Source organism: Sceloporus undulatus, chromosome 3, assembly GCF_019175285.1.
Source record: "Sceloporus undulatus isolate JIND9_A2432 ecotype Alabama chromosome 3, SceUnd_v1.1, whole genome shotgun sequence".
NCBI classification, from domain to species: domain Eukaryota; kingdom Metazoa; phylum Chordata; class Lepidosauria; order Squamata; family Phrynosomatidae; genus Sceloporus; species Sceloporus undulatus.
In genome coordinates, this window is record NC_056524.1 from 275,126,838 (window position 1) to 275,148,729 (window position 21,892).

Here is a 21,892-nt window from a genome sequence, read left to right on the forward strand (position 1 = left end):
GGCAGCCTCCACTGGAGACATCTTGTCCTGCCCCAGGTGCCCAGTGCTGCTCCCCTTTCCCAGCCCTTCTGTCGGCCAGGCAACAGTGCCATGGAACCTTCCAGATCTCTTTCCTGCTTCTCTGTGCCAGCATTTGAAGTAGGCTGTTTGCTTTCCTCAGATTAACGTTCTTCAATCAAAAAGGAGATCAGAGATCCTGAAGTCGGTAAGTCTCTCGTGCCCATATGGGAAGCCGCTTTTGTAACTGACAGCTGGTTTGATCTGAAGGGCTTGGGTTCAGTAGGGTCTAAGGGTAGCAACTGCGCAACAGAATGGACAGCCTGTTCTTGCACTTCATCCATGTAGTGATGCCTTGCCAGCAAGACATAAGTTCTGTTACCAGTTATGCAGACTTACCAAACAGCCATGTCTGTTCAGCCTACCTTACAGGATTGATGTTAGGGCAAAATGAGGGGACTGTGTGCACCACCTTGTGCTCCCTTGAGGGTGAGCCTGGTGCAAAGGGACTCATTTAAACGTCTACATGTTCAGCACAGAGGATCTCTGGCTAAGCCGGACTTCCACCTGAGCATGGGTTTTTACTTTCTGACTAGCTGCAGTTCTGAGGCTGAGTCTCAGAGTCTATCCAAATTGCCCAGAGGCCTGGCTTCCAGCCACAGAGGGCCCAGGGCTTGTCTCACCCTGCCATCCAACCCTCCCCCCTGAGCTGCTTTTCCCCAAAACTGAAATGATGGGGGTGAGGTTGGGAATTGCCTTAAGACACTCCTTACAGGTTTGTGGGTATGGACTTTTCAGCCAGAGTTTTTCCAGCAGTGGAGGGGCTCAGGCTGTACTGGGGGAAAGGAACTGTCTGTGAGGATTGCAGGGAGGATGAGGGGGATGAAGGTCTTTATCAGAGAGACCGGCGGTGTGTGTGTGTTAGTGTCACCAGGGCCTGCTGCCAGAGGCCTCTTCCTTTCAATCTAGCCTCTCCCCACCTGGGTCTTTCTCCCCAGATGCTCTCCTTCATGTATGCCCATCTGGCCTTCTTCCATCAAGGATATGACCTCTTCAGTGAACTTGGACCGTACATGAAGGACCTGGGAGGTCAGGTAAAGAGAACTGTGTGCCAGGAGTGCTGTGGGTGGGCTGGAGCTGGGTGAAGGCTGGCCCCAGGAATATGGCTTCACCCTGCTTTACCAGACTGGGGTCTGTGAGGAGACAATGGGTGCTGAAGGCCTGGCTGCTTATGAGGATCACAGAATTTCTGCTGCCCTACATGCCAATTAAACTGTCAACAGTTGGACATGGGAGAGCTAGTGCCCCTTGGCTTCTGTTTGGCCGCGTCGATTTGGTGGTTTTAATGCACCCTATGGAAACCGTGTGTGAGGTTCTCCAGGGGCCTCTCCCATCTTAGCCCTTCCTTACAAGCCACTGCTGGGTGGTCTTAAGGAAAGCAGGATGGCTAGAAATGCACCGCCTTAGGTGTTGCTGTGTGCCTGGGACTAAGTCAGTCCCCTGACAAACATGCTCAGGCAAGGAGGGCATCAGTGTGAGAAGGGAAAGGACTTTCTCTTTAAGCACAAAGTGACATCTGATGCCAGCTGGTTCACGTAGCCTTTGCCAGAGCACCCATCACTGTCTGCCTCCCTCCATCTCTCTTTTGGGCCAGTTGGTCTCCTCTCCTTGTTCTCTGGCAAGTAGTGGCCAGCCTTCCTTCTGGATATCTCAAGGCCTCACCCATATCCTGTTAACTTTCTGTCCTCCATGTTCCTTGAAAGGTAGGAGTGGCGATGGGGAGAGGGTCCTGATGCAGGAGGCAACTTAGGGTGGGGCCACCTCTGCCAGCACTGGCTTTCTCTTGCCTTGTGATGGCACTAAATTCTGCTCCTTAGCTTCTAATGATGATGTGGGAAAGAGAGGTAGACAGACACTTTGCTGGCCTATCAACTAGCCAGGCTAATGCTGGAGAAGCTAAGGCACAGTGAGTCAGCCTTTTCCTCCCTGATCCTGGTGAGATGCAGCAGCCCTGCCACTGGCTGTCTTTGGCACTAAGTGCCCTGGAGTGGAGGCAGGCAGCTGGCAGCAGCACTTAACCCAGCCCACATGTGTCTAGCTCCTGAGGTCTGTGACCCTGAAAGTGGCGCATGTATGCGTAGGAAAGGGTACCTTGCAGGGGTGAGGTGGAAGATGGAAGGGACCCCACAAGAGCAGGTCTCCTTGGATCTCAGAGTGCTCTCACTGTTCTCCTGCACCAGGTAACATGGAGCGTGCTTTCCTTTCTCTTTCCTTTTTCAGCTGGAACGCCTGGCTGCTGATGCTGCAAAGGAGAAGAAGGAGATGGAGCAGAAGCACTCCACAATTCAGCAGAAGGTACAGGGAGTAGCAGGCTGCCCATGCTCTTCATCTTCTACATGGTGTCCATTCAGCACTCCCTAGAGTGGAATCAGGTCCAGGGCTAGGCAAGGGCTAGAACATCCGCCGCCCGGGTGTCGAGGGGCAGGGTCGGGGCAAGCATGGGGAACACAGATCTCTTATTCCTAGGAGACGAGATCCCCCCCACACACCTAGAACATTAACTTGGCTCTTGTCTGATGGGTTTCTGAAGTGACCTTTGGTGTGGCACAGAATGGGGCAGCTGCCCTTGGCAAGGAGAAGAGAAACAGGGCATGTTTCTGTCCTGTATTTCTGCAGGAACCCTATTGGGTTGCCACCACACGAACCTGCAGTGCCAAGAGGGTCACCTGCCAAGTGTGGTCGTTGCTTCTTCTCAGACAGACAGCTGTCTAGCCAGCCAACTAGTCTGCTTTCCTATCACTGTTGTAGAGAGGCCTGTTTTACAAGGCAACTGGTAGTTCCTTCATTTGTTGTTTTCCAAACTAGATCAAACTCTTGAAGGGGGAAAAGCTCTTGAAAGAAAATCTTAGATATTACTGCGATCAGAATGTGAAGGTGTTGACTAGCATGGAAAAGGGGACCGAGTCTTTATGTGGCTTTGGAGGTTTCAGTCCTGGCAGAGGTGAGGTGGGGGAAACTATCCCAGAGGTTGTCTTGGCACCTGATGCCTCAATGGAAGTGCCAGTTGGGGGTATGTCTCCTGAAGACACACACATCCACCTGCTTGCTTTGCTGGGGAAGCAGCTGAGGGGGTCCCTGCTGTCCATGGCAACTTTGTTAGCAACACCCTCACTGGATCCTCTGGGAGCCAGCTGCCAATTCATCGAGGACGCAGAGGTGGGGTGATGGCAGCCCAGCTTGGCAGCCTCTGAGGGGCACCTGGTCTTCTCTAGGGCCTCAGCCTCATCCAGCTTTCTTGTCAAAAATGTGGCTCAGAACATCCCCAGGGATAAGCTGGGACAGTTGTTGCTCAGTAAGAAGTATTTATCCTGTGTGCCAGCCCAAACCTTCTTCTCTGGTGTCTTGGACTGCAAGCCACTACTTGAACCCCCCTTTCCAATCTCCCTGTCTGCAAAGGGAGAGCTAGGGGGGATCCCAGAGGCAGACTCTCTGTGGGATGAAGGAACCAGAGAAGCACATCTACACAATCCTGCCCTGTGTGAACACGCATGCCAAGGGCTCTGTGGGGCTGGCTGAGCATGACTGCACCTCTGCCACTTTGGGTGCTCCTTTGGACCAGCCTTTCCCCTCCTTTGTAACAGCTGGGGACACCTTTTGAGGGGTGGCATCAGAAACAGGCCTTGTTGTCACCCTCTTTCTCATCAGAGCAATTTTAGGCTGCATCAATAAAAGTATAGTGTTTCGATCAAGAGAAGTAATAGTGCCACTGTATTCTGCTCTGGTCAGGCCTCACCTGGAATATTGGGTCCAGTTCTGGGCACCACAATTCAAAAAGGACATTGAGAAACTGGAGCCATGTGTCCAGAGGAGGGTGACTAAAATGGTGAAAGGTCTGGAAACCAAGCCCTATGAGGAACAACTCAGGGAGCTGGGGATGTTTAGCCTGGAGAAGAGAAGGTTAAGAGGTGATAGGATAGCCCTGTTTAAATATTTGAAAGGATGTCATATTGAGGAGGGAGCAAGCTTGTTTTCTGCTGCTCCAGAGAACAGGACACAAAGGAGCAATGGATGCAAGCTACAGGAAAAGAGATTCCACCTCAACATTCAGAAGAACTTCCTGAGAGTAAGGGCTGTTTGACAGAGGAACACACTTCTTCCTCGGAAATTGTGGTGGAGTCTCCTTCCTTGGAGGCTGTCTTTAAGCAGAGGCTGGATGGCCATCTGTCAATGGGGATGCTATGATTGAGAGTTCCTGCATGGCAGAAGGGGGTTGGACTGGATCAGGGCCCTTGCGGTCTCTTCCAACTATGATTCTAGAGTCTCTGATTCTGGGGCATGCAAAGGGCTTTTCATAAAATATAGGCAAGTTCTCTTATATATTTTATTTATATACTGCCTTTCTGCTGGAGTGGGACCCAAAGTGGTTCACAGGTAAAAACAGTTAAAAACTTAGCAACACAATTTTTAGAACAAAATAATTTCATTTAAATAGTATAAAATGAAGTTGAAAAAAGACAAAAGTTAGAACCTACATAAACAGGGCTGTCTGGTAACTTGTGGTGTCACTCCCCATTGACCTTCTCCCATACCACACCATACAAAATCCTTCGTATTGCTTTCATAAAATTAAATTACACTATTATATGCACAGAATAAAGATATTTACATATGCATAGTTTTATGTGGTTAAAGTAAAAATTTAGTAAAATGTGATGTTTCTAAAGAATGTTTTTCTCCTCTCTCCTCCAATTGAACCTCACCCCATCTCTTCAGCATTTTAAAGAGACACGGATGAATGCCACAGCCCGTTTCTGCCAAAACTGAAATGCTTGGCGAGCAGTGGTGTCACCCCCCCCCTTTTTTTTTGGGTGTCACCTGGTGTGGCCCGCAACCCCCTCCCCTTGTGATCCCTCTGAACATGGCACACTGAAAGAGGGCTTTCCTTTCTTTTCCCCACCAGCATTTCTCCAGTGATGACACCAAGCTGGAGTATGACCTGGATGGGGCAGACGGCATCGTTATGGAGGGCTACCTCTTCAAGCGAGCCAGCAATGCCTTCAAGACCTGGAACAGGTAAGGCTGCCTTCCCATGGAGCTGTGTTGAGTTAGGATGGGGGTGGTTTGCTAGGCCCATAAGGCGGGCTTCTCTCTTCCCTCTTTGGACTGGTTGGGCCTGGCCCCGAGGCACTCTTCCTGGCCTTCTGTTGCCAGCCCCTAAGCTCCCATGAACTCTTGCGGGCACTTGCAAGATAGTAGGTGGTAATCTTACCCCTTTGTTTCTGTCTGTGCTGCTTTTTTTGACTGCTAACTTGTGGAATAGGTAAAGAAACTCCTTGTATTGTTTCCAGTAGATAAGAGTTTCTGGAGACAAGTGGCTGAAAAAGAGTGACTCTGGAAGGAGGGCGGAGGGCTGGGTTGATGTGTTGAGGAGCCTAAGTCAGAGTCCTTGGCTGCGTCAGCGTGCCTCTTGGGCCGCAGCAGCAGAGTTGAGTTGGCGGCGGCCTCTGCAACCGCCTCCTGCCTCTCTTAATGGGTGGAGAGCTTCTTTCAGGCTCAGGGGACAAGTTCACTTTCAGGGAGGTATCTTGGGGGCTGCATTCTGGAGGAGGAGCAAACAGAAGGGGTCGGGGAACAATTTTTGGTGTATTTTTTGCTTACTGTATACTAGTCACTGGTAACTGACCCTTGGGAAATGTTTTGGGCATTCAGAACAGGGAATTAAACCTGTGCAAAAGCTGGATAAACCATGGGGAAGTAGCTGTGGAGATTTGGCCTCAGGGCTCAAGACATCTCATCCCCATCCTTCTCCATTTTGTGTGCTGGACAGATGCCCCCTCTGATTGCCTTCCCAGCTGAACCACTCCTCTGTTTCCTTGCCCTCTGACCTCTTCTTTACCCTCATTCCCAGTTCAACTTGGGAATAACAAGGGTGGTCTGTTCCATGGCCCAGCTCTGGTAGCAAAGAGAAGGGAGTCAGCATTCCTCACAAAGTCTTTCCCTGCCCAGATGCACTTAGCACAGAATTTGCTCCCTCTCTGCCTTTCCTGGAGCCAAGGAAGGCTCTGCAGTGCTGCTGTGGGGCTGGTGGCGAACAACACCTATGGTCCCTGAGGGCCCTTGGGCTTTGTTCTCCTGCAGGTGTGTGTGTCTATATGCATGCACCGCCTTGGGCTTTCAGGAGGCACAGAGGCTGTGGGAGGTGACCATGCTGCAAAGGCATTCCTGGTGGGCATCTTGTTCTCAGGGGGATTCCCGCAGTGCGATGTTGGAGCTCTCTGAGTGATGTGGGCATCGCTGCCAAGGCTTGTGCAGTGCCAGCTTCAGGAAGTGACTTTCACCCCTGTTGTGGCAGCAGCTACTACTGATGGCAGCAAGAGGTCTTGTGGTACGCACGCATGTGTGCATGCTTTTCAGGGTGTACACCTGCAAGGGTAGTAGAGCTTCTGTGTTTCCTGGATCCCTGAGGTCCATTTCTATGCATAATTGATGCATGGCGCACGCAGACCTTTCTGGGGGGAAGAATGGCGTGGCTCCTGAGGCCTTGGGCACCTACCAGGGAAGGGATCTTCGCAGAGGTGATGCCCCAGAGGGGCCCACTGCTGGCCCTGGCCTTTTCATCCAGCCTGAGCCGGTCTGGCAGCTTCTTCCTGGCTGTGTGGACCCAGCTGCTACTTAGACCTTTCCTCACGTTGTTCTTGTGTGTTCTGTGTTCTGTGAACCTTCCTGGGAATTTCTCTCAAAGAGGGGGACTTGGATTTCCCTAGCTAGCTAAATATGACTGCCTTGGCCTTTGCCTTCCCTCCCGATTCTGTGGTTTCTCTTGATTGCCCTTGACCCATGGCTGTGGCGGGCATCCCCACTGAGCTTGGCCCCTCTGCTTCCTCCCATTGCATTCTCCTCTGCTTTCTCTCCATGCTGGCTGGCAGATCTTGCTCATTTGGCTTGGGGTTGATTTTATGGTTTGATTTCTTCATCTCCTTACTCCTGCTCATGTTTTAACCCATCCCCCTTTTCTCCACCTGACAGGAAAAAGCCCGATGGCATCAGGTACCACTCAGCTTCTGGCATCTCTCTCCCCCCCCCCCCCCCTCTGCCCCCTTCTTGTGCACTTTCCTCTTTGGGCTGGCATGCATGCACTGGACCTAGTCACCACCAACCCACACACACTGCCTCCACCTCCCCTCTCCCCACTCTGAGGACTTGTAGCAGATCATGTCAAGCCTCCATCCCACTTGGGAGTAGCTCTTCTTGGTGCTCAGCACTTGCTTCCTGGTGGCCCACCAGCAGACATCCTCGGGTGTGTATGGAAGGATGCCTGGACTGGGAAGCTGCCATTTTGTGGATGAGGGTGGGTTAAACCTTTGCAAAATTTCCCCTTCCCACAAGAAGTGAGCTCTACTGGAAGATACTTTGGAGCCCCATTACCCCCCCCCCCCCCCCCGCCCCAAGCTGGGGCTCATATGGCCCCATGGCAGTTGGCCTCTGCTGGCAGACGTGCCAGGAACCTCTGCCTTCCTTGTCAGCTCTTGTGCATGCTGCCTCCCGACACCTTGTCTGGAAGCTGGCTGTCTTCTCTTCTTTCCTTCCCTTCCTCCTCCTCCTCCTCCTCTTGCCTTCTTTCCCTGCTGGGCAGCTTTAGGCTGAGAGCTTTTTTCTCTCTTGCTGCTCCTCAGCGTGGCCTGACAAGTTCCCTCTTGCCTGCAGCCAATGCAGTAGATGCTTTTTTAAAACAAAGCAGTGGCCTCTACATTAAACCTGGGCAAGTAACTAACTGTTTGTCAGCTTATGCTGTTCTTGAACGGAGCTCCTGCTGTAAAATGCTAGGGGTGTGTGTGCGTGTTTTATTTCAGTCATCATGTTCCTCAAAAACAGCTGCTGCTCCCAAGTGTTCTCTTGGCCTTGTGCTGGAGGCAGAAGGGGCTGCATTCTTAGGGTCCGTTTTCCTTTTTGCCAGGGCTGAGTCTCTTCAGGAAGAGACACTGCCCTCCCTGCTCTCTCTCTCTCTCTCTCGCTCTTTCTGGCTTGGAATTAAAAGGCAGCCCTCGCTGTGCAGATCCTTGACTGAAATACCTCTGCTCTGCCTCCCTGTTTCACAGGCAGCCATTTGGCCCCAAGCTGAAGGGTTAGCCACCTCTCTGGTCACTCAGCAAGATGTGATGGGGGTGCAGTGTGTTTGTGTGTGTGTGCACATGTATCACTGCTATGGCCCTGTGGTGGCCTTCCAGTGGCTAGTGAGAAGGACAGCCTGCTATCCTAATCCTCAAGAGCCCGGCTGGGGTACCAGGCTCAGGAGAGTGGCAGTGCTACCACCACTCAAAAGTCTGCAGAACTGGGTTGGATGAGCTCCTGGGGCTTGGCTCTGGGCATTGGCAGCCCTGCCTGGCATTGGCTCTGTGGACTCCCACATGGCCCCACGTTTTGTTGGTCTGCCTGGTGGACATAAGAGGAGAGGGAAGATAATTTGGGCATGATGGTTTCACCTCTGGGCATGTGTAATACGAAGAAGATGATGTCAAAACTTAGGTCTTGTGATATCAGGCTGGGTCAATGGGGATAGGCAGCCTTAATGGATCTGCCTTCAGTTTGCATGGACAAAAAGTGGTTGAGAAGGCCAGTAGATCTCACCTGTCCGGTGGTTGTGCCCTGAGAGGGAAGAGGTGGTATCATAACCTGGGCCATAACAGCCTCCACACTGCTGGGGGAGATGGAAGGAGGAATCCCCATAGAAGCATGGGGTTGCAAAGGGCTCAGCTGAGCCTTCTACTGCCACCAGTGACCCTTTTATTATTTATTAGAGTACTTATACCCTGCCCTTCAGCCCTAAAGGCTCTCAGAGCGGCTTACAATTAGTATTTTTAATTAGACCTAAAAAGACATGACCCAAAAGGAGAAGGGAATGGTGGTGGGGAAGGGGATCAGGTCCAGCAATTCTTCTTTCCCTCTGAGGCCTGGAGCAAGGCAGATGGACTGGAGGGAGGGCTCTGCTTCTTAGTTCAGGCCAAGCCTGATAGAATTGGCAGGCCTCACTCTCCCTATGATGACATAGATGGCATCTTTTGGGCCTCTTGCCTTGAAATGGGGCTGCTGAGGTCGAGTGAGGTGAGGTGAAGAGAGGGGCAAGAGGAGAGGCACTTTGGGCCCTGTGGCTGTTAATGAGAGACAAGAGGGAGGGAGGATGGTGATCCAGAGATGGTTCCTAGGCCTTGGAGTGGGTCCCACTTTCCCCCAGAATGCTGGGAATCCCCCTTGTAAAGAGGAAAGGAAAAAGCAGAAAGTGGATTGCCTGCATGGCACTTTGGAGGCACACGCATTTGTGCATCTGTGTGTGGAGGTGATGTGTGAGCTCTCCTTGCTTGTTGGGAGTGAGGCCATCTTTAACATTTTCCACAGTTCAGCAGGTGGACTGTGGCATTCCCCTTTGCCGTGGCACAAAGGCTGTGGCTGGCATCTCTTCTGGAAAACAAAGTCCAATGCCTGTCTGATAGCCACCTGGCTGCTTCCCTCATTTGCACCATGGCCATCACTGTTGCCTGCGGATGGCCTGCCTATGGGGAGGAATCCCACGGGGGCCAGCCAACCTCCCTGCCCCTTGCCATGTCTGGGGACAACCCCCCCCCCCCCCCCCCCCCCCGTTAGATCCCACGTGATGCAGTCTCACTTCCCTGGGTCACCGAGGTAGTTCCTGGGTTGTCCCCAGTGTGGCAGGGAGAGTGTGCCTCTTTGGGGAAGGGAGAAGTAACCCCATGGGATTCCTCCTAATAGGAAGAGGCAGCAATGATGATGGAGCCCAAGGGGACCAGCAGCCCCCCAAGTGTAGTCCTTCTGGCAAAGGCCACCCCATTCCTCGTGTACCGTTATGCTCTGCCAGAGGTGTGGTGTTAACCTTGCCCCTTTTGATTGCTCAGGCGCTGGTTCTCCATACAGAATAACCAACTGGTCTACCAGAAAAAATTTAAGGTAAGTCATGGAGAAGGATCTGCATTCTGTGGGGGGGATGATACTGAGGAGAGTTGGAAGGCAAGGCCCCCAAGTGCCCTCCTGGCAGCACCCTTGTACCCACCCTCCCTGCTCTGTTTCTCCTTGTCAAATCTACCACAACGGCCTCCTACACTTTTCCATGTGCAAAGAAGTAAAAAGAATGCCTTCCCAGAAGCTTTAAGGGACTCCAGTGCCTCCCTTTTTCTTTCAAGTTATGGGTCCCAAATTGTTGGAGGCCAAAATCATGGCTTTTTCCAGGACAAAGAGGGGGCAGCCCCTGATTTAGCTGCTGTTCCTAATCTAGTTCAGGTGTGCCTCAGTGGCTCACAGGCTGAATGCTGCCCTCCCTTGCTGGTAGGGAACTGAGAACTGGGGTGGCTGTTAAGAAGAGGCAGGTCTGAAACAAGCTATGCTTTGGCAGACTCTTGGCCATAGGTGGTCCTTTGGGGTTTTGGCACTGAGGGGCCTTTGCAGGAAGCAGGCCTTGGAGCTGCTCACACAGAGAAGCCCCTCTCCTGGGAATGGTCACCTGGGACACTTGAGCCATTGGGTCACCTTGCACCAGCCCCCTCAGTCCCTTGTTGGCCCTTGCCGCTTCCCTGCGATTTGGAAGAGGATGCTTCATTTGGAAGAGGATGCTCTCTGTGACCTTTGCTTACCTCTCCCTTCCTTCCCTCAGGATAATCCCACGGTGGTGGTGGAGGACTTGCGGCTCTGCACGGTCAAGCCCTGTGAGGACATCGAGCGACGTTTCTGCTTTGAAGTGGTCTCCCCCACAAAGTAAGAACGTGGGAGGGAGGCAGGGAGGCATGAATGAATAGTAATAAATAATAAATAAAACTTTTATTTGTATCCCGCTTTTCTGTGACAAGACAATCAAAGCGGCTCACAACACATTAAAATCCACATTTACAAAATTATGTCCTGAATTCCCCCCTTAAAACAGGATTAAACATACTACAATTAAAATATCTATTAAAAACACAATTTAAAAAACTGAAATGGGGGATGTTCTAGCAGCTGTGGGGCCAGCTCTCTTCACCCGAGAGCCCTATCTTGGGTTGGGGGCAGGGGTGCTGGAGATCCACCTTTAGAGTGCTGTGTTGAGGTAGAGGCTCATTCACTTGGGTGTCCCCACAAACATGGCTGCCAGAGCAAGTGCCTCAAAGCACAGGCACAAATGTGGAGAGCCAGGTCAGGGGCAGTGGGGTGGCTTTGGGCTCTTTTGGAGACATGGCTGCTCTGCCATGGAATGACAGAAGAAAACTCTGGCAGAATAAAATATTCTCTGACTTTGAATATTCAAGTCAGTCTATGCAGTCCTTTAGTTTGGTTTCAATCTGTATGTAAAAATGGAAATCCAGCTGCTGGTTCAGCCTGTTCCCAAGAAATCTGGATCCATGGGCCTCCCCTGCTTTCTCACCCTGGTGCCAGTAAGTCTTGGAAGATACTCTGCACATGTTTGCCTACTGCTCTCTCTTGCAGAAGCTGCATCCTTCAGGCAGACTCAGAAAAGCTACGGCTAGCATGGATCAAGGCAGTACAGACCAGTATCGCCACAGCTTACCGGGAGAAAGGGGATGAGGCAGAGGTGAGTGGAGCCTGTCTTTCTGTGGAGCAAGGAGGCTTCTCTTGGTTCAGAGGCAAGTGAGAGGGTGGGCAGCCTCTGGAAAGACACCCTCCCCATCCCCCAGAGGTGGCCGCGGGGCTCCTGGCCAAAGGAAAGGGACCAGAGCACCCATTTGGCCTCATGTGGCCACAGCTCTTTCTTGCCTTTTTGGTCTGTTTTGGCCTTGAATGAACTTTGATGAAGATAATACCAGGTATTATTATTATCATTATCATTATTATTATTATTATTATTATTATTATTATTATTAACCTTTGTTTATAAAGCGCTGTAAATTTACACAGCACTGTACATACAATCTTTTTAATTGGACAGATCCCTGCCCTCGGGCTTACAATCTAAAAAGGCACGACACAAAAGGAGAAGGGAAAGATGGAGGGGAAGGGGCCTCTCTAGTAGGATAATACATATAAAATACATAGCAATACAGGAAATGATTCAATAAAACAGACAAAGAAACATCAAATAGCAAGCGACAATTATGCAATGCCTGGGAAGGCTTCTCTGAACAGGATGGTTTTCAACTCTGTTTTGAAGCTGGTTAAAGAAGTGATGGCTCTTGTGTCTCGCGGGGAAAGAAGGTTCCAGGAGTGAGGGGCAGCAGGTGAAAAGGGGCGAATTCGGGATGGGGCAGAGGAAATCCTGGGCTGAGACAGCAGACCTTGACTAGCAGAATGGAGGGTCTGAGTGGGAAGGTGAGGAGAAAGAAGGTCTGACAAGTAAGGAGAGGCCAGCCCATGGAGGGCTTTAAATGTGGACAGCAAGAGCTTATACTGAATGCAGAAAGGGAGGGGGAGCCAGTGAAGGGATGCCAACACAGGAGAGATGTGGTCAGAGCGGTGGGTGGAAGGGATAATGCCTGCAGCTGAATGCTGGACAGAAATTAAAAGATGGAGGTGAGAAAGAGGAAGCCCAGCCAGGTATGTAGAGCCAGGCAAATTGAGGGCACAGTGCCCTCTGTATAGCAGGCTCTGGCTGGCAGTCGTGGTGATGGTGGTTGTGGGTGGCAGTTTTGGTTTTTTTCCCCACAGTTCAGGCAGTAGGGAGAGGCCTTGCAGAAAAGTGCCAGGCAGAGCAAAGGCCTCTAGTAGAAGTGCAAGCCAAAGGGAGAGGATGGCAAAATGTGCCCTGAACCCTGGCAGGCTTTGTCTGTGATGCGCAGGTAGGCTGCCATCAGCTGTCTCCTGTTTCTGTTTTTCCAAAAGGGTGAGAGGAAGCCGCTCCCTTCATTGGGGAGCCCTGAATCCAGCAGCGAATCCAAAGAGAAGCTGCTGAAAGGCGAGAGCTCCCTCCAGAAAGTACAGAGCATTGTGGGCAATTCTGTCTGCTGCGACTGTGGCCTGGCAGACCCCCGGTGGGCTAGCATCAACCTTGGCATCACGCTGTGCATCGAGTGCTCCGGCATCCACAGGTGGGCAACTAGGGGGCACTCTTTACATGGACAGCCTGGCTGCCACTCTTTTGCAGGGAGGTGTCCTGGGACCCCTCCCTCACAACTTCTTCTCCCCCCCTCCCCCCCTCCCTCCCTCCCTCCCTCCCTAGGAGCCTGGGTGTCCATTTTTCTAAAGTCAGGTCCCTGACACTGGATTCATGGGAACCGGAGCTGCTCAAGGTAGGTAGGATCGGGATGGGGAGCCACCTGTCACAATAATGCCATGGTCCTGTCTTCTCCCCTATCCCCACCCCAACCCACACTATGGGTGGTGTCAGGTTGCAGACACACACAGAGACATGTTGTTGCACCATCTCTGGAACAGAAGAGGGTTGCTGGCTAGTGCCTTTGCCCAGAGTCAGGAGGAGAGGCCCAGCTTCAGTACCCCTCAGCTGCTCTTTCCTCCCTCCCTTGCAGCTGATGTGCGAACTGGGGAATGACGTCATAAACAGGGTCTACGAAGCAAACGTAGAGGACATGGGAGCCAAGAAGCCCCTGCCAGGAAGTGAAAGGTAATCACTCCCTGCCTGCCTGCCTGCGCTGAGGTTGTCTCAAAATGAGACAAAATCATTTTAAAAAGGCTTTTTTAATGCAACCCCTCTCTCCAGTCCCTGTGTAGGGACTGAGTTCTGCTTTTGCGCCATGGCTGCTGGCCTCTTGATCCTCCATGACTGAGTTGGGGGCAGGGAGGGGGCAGGTGCCTTGCTCCCTCCATACATGTTTTCTCCCGACGGGTGGAGAGAAGCCCCTGCAGCTGTTCCTGACATGCTGGCAAGACGGGAGGAGAGGCAGCAGGTTTGTGGGATGGGCAGCATCAAAGGCAAAAGTGCTGCTTTGGGAAGTTGTGGTCTCTCACACTGCAGCTGCTGTGTGCATTGGAGGGGGGGGGGGGAAATCGGGTCTGCCTGCTGGTGCATTTCACACACAAGAGCTGCTGCCATTCCTGGGCCAGCTAGCCATGAGCGATGGCACTAGCCAGGGAAGAGGCAGCTGCTAAGGGGGAGTCCCAAACCTTCTCTCCCCCCACAGTTGAGCCAAGGGGCATCACACCAGAGGCCCCCCCCCCAGCAGTTCACGTGGCTTTTCCCTCTTGTGTTCAGACAGGAGAAGGAGGAGTACATTCGGGCCAAGTATGTGGGAAGGAAATTTGTGGCCAGGCACCCATCTGCCTCTCCCAGTCCAGGAGGGAAGCTTCTCCTGACCAGCCAAGAGGGCAAAAGGCAGAGCAGCCCAGAGGGGACCCCAGCGGCAGCAGCGGCAGCAGCGGCAGTAACCCTGCAAGGTAGCCTCCTCCCCTTGTACTCTGGAGGATGAGTACTCAGAACACAGAACCCCACCTGCTACCTTTTCTCTTTCTCTGTCTCTCTTCTTCTGTCTCCTTTGAGATGCCAGCGTCTGCCACGCTCTGTGTGACCACCACCTTTGGCGATGGGGCTGGAGGGCTAGGAGGCTGGGCAGCCACTTGGAGGCAAAGTGGGACTCGGGAGATGTGGGACAGGAGTCCTTTGTGCTGGAAGAGACGCTGAACTTCCCTGAGCTCAGCTGGGAGGGGGGGGGGGCTAATGCTGGCCCATAGTGGGAGGCATGTGTTCACTCTGGAAACTCTGCCACCTACTAACAAGCTGATTTCCTTCCTATTTTCCTCCTTTCTTTCATGGATGGCCGGCTGGCCAGCTGGCTGGCTTTTCTTCCTTTCTTCTTCCTTGCTTCCTTCTGCCTCCTGCGCTGCGCTTTGCTAACTTGCATGTCCCCAGTGGTTGGCTTAAGTAGCGACAAGGCCAGGCGGGAATCTCTCTTCTGTCCCGATGAGCTAGACTCGCTCTTCTCCTACTTTGATACCTCCTCCAAGCTGCGCATTAGTAAGTACCGCTGTCTGAGCCGCTCTCGTGATTCACCATGTGGTGCCCTGGCCATCTCTGTTCGCTCCCACCCATCGACTGCGCTGCTTTGGCCGTCTGTGAGAGAAGGAGCAGCTCAGACTTCCCTGCTTGGCTTGAATCGCTTGGACGCAGGGGGACGAGGGGGAGAGGGAGATGCCAACCGAAGGCTTGTTCTTCAGGCGCTTGAAGGCAAAGTAGAAGAGGGGGAGCCCTAGCTTCATATTCATTGCCTGTCTGTCCATCTGTGGGTTTGTTGAAAAGGCCACCTCACTCCTTCTGCTTTCCTAAGGGCTCCTCTTTATTGCAACAGTGCGGAGCAATGACAGTGGAGTCCAGCACAGCGCAGAGGACAGCAGAGAGCACCTGGCCTCCACCCCGTCAGCAAACCCCTTGTATGAGCCAGGTAGGAGGAGGTCGGCAGCCCACTCCAGTTCCAGGGGGCTCTGGATGACCTGACAGACCATTTCTCCTCACTCCTTTTGGGACACCCTCTTTCCTGGCCTCAGGTTGCACTTGACTGCAGGACAGTAGCCTTATGGGCAAATAGCAGCCAGAGTTTGGGTGATTTCCAGAAGAATCTGAGGGCAGAGGATACTTTTCTTCAGTGGGCAAATGGATTCAATCTGCCAGAAAGGAGATTTCACCCAAACATTAGGAAGATTTTTTTTACTGTAAGAGTTGTTTGACAGTGGCCTATGGACTGCCTCAGAGGGTGGTGGACTTTCCCTCTTTGGAGGTCTTTAAACAGAAGCTAGATGGGCATATTTCAAGAGTGCTGCAGTTGTATATGCTTGGCAGGGGTTTATAAAAAGGTATGGTTAGTTTGAGGACTTTTACAAAGTAACTGCAAATTGTGAGTTGTAGTTTGGCCTTCGCTGTAGAGTATGGCCTGTGACTCAAAATATGCCTGCTGTTGACACCTGCATACCCCCCTCCTAAACCCTCAAAACTGGCCACTGCAGGGTCAGAATTCCCACCTGCTCCCCTCTGCGTGACCATCCCACTTGGGGGAAGGGGGCTGCTGGGAACCCACTTCCTCTTTGATTCCAGAGCGAGGAGAGTGGCCTGAAGCCACCGCTGCTGCCCCTGCCGCCGGTGGCTCTTCCTCCCCAGGCTCCTCGGAGCATTTCCTGGCAGGCCTGCAGCTGTACCGGGCCTCCTACGAGAAGAGCCTCCCGCGCATGGCAGAAGCCCTGGCCCATGGGGCAGATGTCAACTGGGCCAACGCTGAGGAAGACAAGTCCACACCTCTGATCCAGGCAGTCCTTGGGGTGAGCCTGCAAAGTCAATGGGCACTGCTCCCCTTCTGACTGGGGAGGGGGGAGGCAGGGTCCAAAGGGCCTCCTCCCAGGGGCCCTGCGCTGAATCTACCCACCTGCCTGCCTGCCTTTCTTCCTATTCTGCAGGGCTCCTTGGTCACATGTGAATTCCTGCTCCAGAACGGGGCCAACGTCAACCTCAGGGACGCCCATGGCAGGGGACCCCTGCACCATGCCACAGTCCTGGGGCACACCGGGTAGGTGGCCTTGGCTTTCCCAGCCCTTCCCACCACCACCCCTTGCTTCTCAGCTGGACCTTGTTACCTGTTCATGAGGGGAATTCAGCATACTTTGCTCAGAATAAGGTGCATTATTCTGAAGATCCAGAAGTCCTTTGACCATACTGTGAGCTCTCTCCAATGAGGAGCTTTTAAGATGTGGGGAAGAGGGTGCAACCAAGGAGGGAGACACTGGGAGGGATCTGCCAGGGGATTCCCATGAGCGGCAAAAGGGAACCTCTCCTACTTCAAAAAGCCACCTCCCCAGCAAGCAATGGGCCAGGGATGATCAGAAAAGGTTTATTTTGCCATGATGTTCATAGATTTCAAAAAGGCATTCGATAAAGTTAGCTGGCTATTTATCTGTGAGAAGAATTGACATAGGAAGTCATTTTCTAAAATGGATCGAAGATCAAAGTGCCAAAGTGATGATGAATGGTGAGAAAACAACAATAATGGAGATCCAAAAAGGAAGGAGGCAAGGTGCTCCCTTTCACCTCTGTTATTTTTTATTGGTCTAGAGGTTTCAAATAATAGTATTTGAGAAGATAAGAGAATAGAAGGGGTTAAAATAAATTAAGAACCTTCGCAGACCATTTGGTACTGACTTGAGTCAATCCAGTGGAAAACGTGAAACCAGTAATGACCTAGACTCAGGCTTACAGATCAATAAGGAAAAAACATTGATGCTAACAATGAATTTATTCAATGAAGAAAACGAAGAGCTTACAGAAATATGGAATTTTCAAATTTTAAAAAAGGTGCAACAGTTAAGAATAGTATTAACAGTTAAAAATGTTGATTTGCTTAAAAATAATTATGCCTTACATTAAGGTATGGCAAGAAAAGGTTTACTTTGCACAACAGCACCCATCCTCCTTGCAAGCAGTTGCCCAGCTTGAGCCCTGCAGCGTCTGGGCTTTTCCTCCCTTGCTGTGCATTTGTCATTGGCTCCTTTGTGGCCAAGGCTTGCAGCTTCTTGCTCTTTTCTCTTTCCCCATTCTGGAAGGTGTTGCCAGTGTGTGGTTCTTTTCAACAGGCAGGTCTGTTTGTTCTTGAAACGGGGTGCCAACCAACACGCCACAGATGAAGATGGGAAGGACCCTCTGAGTGTTGCCATAGAAGCGGCCAATGCAGACATCGTGACCCTGTAAGTGTCCGAGGCTCTTGGCCTCACGCAAGCATTGTGGTTGGTTTGGGCAGGAGGGCAATGGGGTGGGCCCTGCACCCCATGGTCTTTCAGGCAACACTCTGTTTCTGCCTACATCCATTCTGGAGCAGAAGGGAAAGCATGGCTGGGCTGGGCATTCCCCCACAAAGCCCCTCCTGGGCTGACCCAGCCTTGCTCCTCTGTGGAGCCCTTGGTTTTTTGACCAGGGGGCTCTCTAGGGGATGTGCAGCAAATAGAACGGCCAGGACTGGAGCCACAGCGCTGTTCTTTTCTGAGCAAAACCGGACTGGTCTCAGCTGAGCTTGGAGGGGCTTGGGCGTTTGGGCCATGCAGACCCCAAAGCGAGGGGTCCCAGAGGAATATGGGCTTGTGGGTGTGCTCTGGAGTCTGGGGGTAGGGCTTAGGGTGGGCATTCTGTGGGCCATGCCCAGTGCCTCCTATCTCTCTTGCTCCAGCTGTTGCTCTTCTCTGACGTGGTGCTTCTTTGCCCCTCTCCCCCACAGGTTACGCCTGGCAAGGATGAACGAAGAGATGCGGGAGTCAGAAGGGCTCTACGGCCAGCCAGGTCAACCCCCTAATAACCACACAGAGATGCAGTACCGGACTTGCATCCAGGAGTTCATTAGCTTGCAGCTAGACCAAGCATAGTTCCTTCAGACAAAGCGGAAGGCTTGGCCTCGTGTGGCGGGACTGACGCTCAATCAGGCGCTGGTGGTGGCAGTGGCAGCTGTGGGTGCTGGGGGAGGGCCTCCTGATGGACAGAATGCCCAGGACAGGGGAGGCCCCAGCCAGTTGGCTCCTGAACCAGAGCCAGGAAGGGGGGGGGCAGGCATCTCTTGCCCCCTCCCCATTGGTCGGCTATGGAGCAGGGGGACTCATCCAGCTGACCCATCTGCTCCCAGTTGACAGTCCCCATGCCTGTTTGACACAGCTGTGCCATGGGAGTCCCGGCGGGTGGAGGGCCCAACAGATGGGCCCTGAAGATCCCAGCCTAGTTATGGCTGCCCTGAATTGGGTGGGTTTGCAGAGGAAGCCAGTGGCTTGTGATACTGTAGCAGGACCCCTTTTCTTTGGCTCCCGTTTGACCAAAGTGAGGGAGGGCATTTGGAAACTTTCTGCCCCCAGGGCCTTAGGGGCACTCTGCTGTGCTGGCTTATAATTTCAGTGTTTGTTCCCTGAGAAGTTGAATGGTTCAACCTGAATCACGTTTGCACGTGAAAGTCCCTGAGACACACACACACACTTTACTTGCTTGAGAAAAGGGGTCAGGGAGAACCCATGCTTTTCCTAGTTCCTGCCTGGAAATGTTCTCCCCAACCACCAAAACGCTCAGATTTAGAATGCCTTCTGGGGCATCAGGTTCTTTGCTTTTCCAGGCCTTGTGAAGCGACACTTAGACTGTTGTTTGACCAGGCAGGTTCCCACAAACAGGGCTAAGGGGTTGAAGAAGCTGGAGTGAGCTCTGCTCCTTCAAATTCTGGAGTGAGGCTTCTCCTCTTGCCCCCCCTCCCTCCAAGGCTAAGGGAACTGAGGCAGGTGGGTTTGGGGTGGGGTGTGTGTGTGTGTGTGCACCCTCCAATCTCACTGGCTGTCCTAGTGGCACATAAACCAGATTGTACCCCGAGGGGGCAGATAGCTCTGGAATTTAACCCACCAGTACAGTATATTCCCCTCAGCCCTGTCCCTCAGGTCTGCTCCATAGCAAAAGGGGTGTTTTTTTTGGGGGGGGGATTACCTACTCTCTGAAGCCAAAGTTCAGGTAGCTGTGGGGCCCTGGGTCCATAGCCCTGAGAGTGGGGAGTGGTTGAAGGGCCATAGCTAGAAATGGTGGAGAGCACAATGGCAGTGCCCTTCTCCGCCAGAGCCATGCAGGTCGCTGGCTGGCTAGTGGCTTCCTTGTTGGGCTGAGTTTAGCCTGGTCCCAAGCACCATCCCTGTCCATGGCATTTCTGAGCAGTTGGGAGCTGCCTCAGCCTATGCCAAAGGGATAGGACAGTTAGGAAGCTTGTGGCAGCTTCCTGGCCCCACTTTTTAGAGGAGGGACGGGGCTGGATGCCTCCCTTGGTCATCCTCAGGGAAACTGAGCTGGGGTCTGGGGTGAGGGTTCTGGCAGGCAGGCAAGCATTGTAGTCTGATGGGGTCTTCCAAAATGGGGGGGGGTGCTACTAGTGCCCAAAGGACCACAAGGACCCACTGAACCCCCTCCCTCCCTCCCTCCCCAAGCCTCAGGTCTGCCACTCTGCCGAAGACCCTCTCTGCCGCCTCTTCTCCCCCAGCGCCCTTCTGGGCCCAGGGAGGGGGGTCTTTTCTGGGCTGGATGCGTGTGTCCGTCCGGCTGCTGCTCTCCTCCTTCCTTTGCACTCCTTTTGCAATTCCTCTCTTGTAACTCTGAGCTTTTCTCCAACTATCTGGCTGCTGGTGAGGGTCTCTCCTCAAGGTAGAGTCTGGCTTCTTTTCTTTTTAGTTGCTTTGGTCAAGGGGAGGGGCATGTGCACAGCAAAAGGGTTGGGGTGCCTTTTCTTGATGGAAGCCCCTCCCCCCCCAAATCGAGGCCTGGGTTTAATCCCAGCATCTCTCCCTAATGGGTCAGCAAGTGCTACACACGCAACACAGGAGTATGCCTGGGTTCAAAATGGGGGACACTTGGGAGTTTGGAAGTATGAGCGAAAGGTCAGGAGATGGAGGGATGTCAGACATTTAGCTGCTGTTCCCCACTTTTGATTTTCTGCATGCCGGCTTTCTGCCCTGTTCTCAGAGGCTGCAATGGGTGGGTTTGCAAAAGAACACGTGCAGTTGCGCAAAGGTGCCCCACTTATGTTGCATGAAACATAGACACGTGCGCTGCCAAGGTCTAGTCCATCCTGGCTTGCCCATGAGGGGAAGGGACACTGGATGGATGGGTGGGTGGGCCAGTGTTAGCCAGCCAGGGGTCCTCCTTTGATGCTCTACTGCCTCTTCCTTCCTTCGCAGGAGACGAAACCTACCAGGACATCTTCCGGGACTTCTCCCAAATGGCTTCCAACAACCCGGAGAAGCTGAATCGCTTTCACCCGGCTGAGGCACAGAAGCCATGAGGGGCCCATGTGTGTGGAGCCAGACTCTGGGGACCCCCACCCCACCCCCTTCCTCCTGCCCCCCTCCCTTTTTTATACATAAAAGCTGCTTTAATTCCATGCTGTGGTTTGCGCTCTGCTTGCCCAGCCCTGGCGATGGGGTCCTGCGTGTGCTGGGTCTCAGGGTTGGTGGGGTGAGGGTCCTCCTTTGTCCCCCCCCCCCCGGAGTGTTTCCTACTGGCAGCAGATTGGGGCTACTTGGAGTCTCCTCCTCTGTGCTTGGTCAGAGGAAGACTGGACCCACACCAGGCTTCCCCATCTTTGGACCCTTCCTCTTTGGGCAGTGAACCCATCCTCTTCCTCTTCTGGCCTTGCCCAGCCACCCCACAGCTGCCCTCTTCATAGGATCCTAGGGTTGGAAGGGACCCTAAGAATGAACCTCCAGTCCAATCCATCTGCCATGCAGGAACTCTCAAAGTATCCCTGACAGATGGCCATCCAGCCTCAGTTTAAAGCCTCTAAGGAAGGAGACCCCACTACTGTAGTCTCTGAGGAAGGAGTGTGTTTCACTGACAAACAACCCTTACTGTCAGGAGATTCCTCCTAATGTTGAGCTGGAATCTCTTCTTGCAGTTTGCACCCATAATTGTGGATAGTATCCTGTTAGTGACATACATGTGCATCTGGAATCATGAGTTGGAAGAGACCGCAAGGGCCATCCAGTCCAACCCCCGCCTTCTGCCATGCAGGAACGCTCAATCAATGCACCCCGAACAGATGGCCATCCAGCCTCTGTTTAAAGACCTCCAAGGAAAGAGCCTCCACCACACGCCAAAGAAGGAGTGTGTTCCCCTGCCAGGAAGTTCTTCCAGATATTTAAGTGGTTTCTCTTTTCCTGCAGCTTGCATCCATTGTTCTGTCTCCTGTTCTCTGGAGCAACAGAAAACAAGCTTGCTCCCTCCTCAATATGAGATCCCTTCAAGTATTTAAACAGGGCTATATATCACCTCTTAACCTTCTCTTCTCCAGGCTAAACATCCCCAGCTTCCTGTTGTCCCTCATAAGGCATGGGTTCCAGACCTTTCACCTGGTCGCCCTCCCTTGGATATGCCCCAACCTCTCAACATCCAATGTGATTTTTTATGGGGCAAAGTAATTAACATGTGGCTCCCCTTGAGGCAGAGTGAGCTCTTTGTGCAATGGTGATAAGGGGG

General features: G+C 52.6%; 1 protein-coding gene across 7 annotated transcripts in view; it reads left to right on the forward strand.

Moving 5' to 3' along the window:
- ACAP2 (ArfGAP with coiled-coil, ankyrin repeat and PH domains 2) overlaps nucleotides 1-20,797 on the forward strand; it is a 34,416-nt gene extending 13,619 nt beyond the window's left edge. For 2 of the 7 annotated variants that reach the window (XM_042455982.1, XM_042455986.1), the window contains exons 7-25: nucleotides 161-205; nucleotides 996-1,091; nucleotides 2,278-2,352; nucleotides 4,958-5,070; nucleotides 7,024-7,044; nucleotides 9,903-9,954; nucleotides 10,655-10,755; nucleotides 11,461-11,566; nucleotides 12,811-13,016; nucleotides 13,148-13,217; nucleotides 13,455-13,549; nucleotides 14,138-14,319; nucleotides 14,792-14,896; nucleotides 15,228-15,320; nucleotides 15,968-16,188; nucleotides 16,324-16,433; nucleotides 17,494-17,604; nucleotides 18,129-18,190; nucleotides 20,596-20,797. In XM_042455982.1, the coding sequence (XP_042311916.1) occupies nucleotides 161-205; nucleotides 996-1,091; nucleotides 2,278-2,352; nucleotides 4,958-5,070; nucleotides 7,024-7,044; nucleotides 9,903-9,954; nucleotides 10,655-10,755; nucleotides 11,461-11,566; nucleotides 12,811-13,016; nucleotides 13,148-13,217; nucleotides 13,455-13,549; nucleotides 14,138-14,319; nucleotides 14,792-14,896; nucleotides 15,228-15,320; nucleotides 15,968-16,188; nucleotides 16,324-16,433; nucleotides 17,494-17,604; nucleotides 18,129-18,190; nucleotides 20,596-20,699 (1,968 nt within the window). In that variant the 3' untranslated portion in view covers nucleotides 20,700-20,797. Of the gene's footprint in view, nucleotides 1-160; nucleotides 206-995; nucleotides 1,092-2,277; nucleotides 2,353-4,957; nucleotides 5,071-7,023; nucleotides 7,045-9,902; nucleotides 9,955-10,654; nucleotides 10,756-11,460; nucleotides 11,567-12,810; nucleotides 13,017-13,147; nucleotides 13,218-13,454; nucleotides 13,550-14,137; nucleotides 14,320-14,791; nucleotides 14,897-15,206; nucleotides 15,321-15,967; nucleotides 16,189-16,323; nucleotides 16,434-17,493; nucleotides 17,605-18,128; nucleotides 20,063-20,595 lie in introns of all 7 variants that reach the window. The other 5 variants (XR_006102693.1, XM_042455984.1, XM_042455985.1 and 2 more) reach the window with 5 other exon arrangements.
- Nucleotides 20,798-21,892: the final 1,095 nt, after the last annotated feature.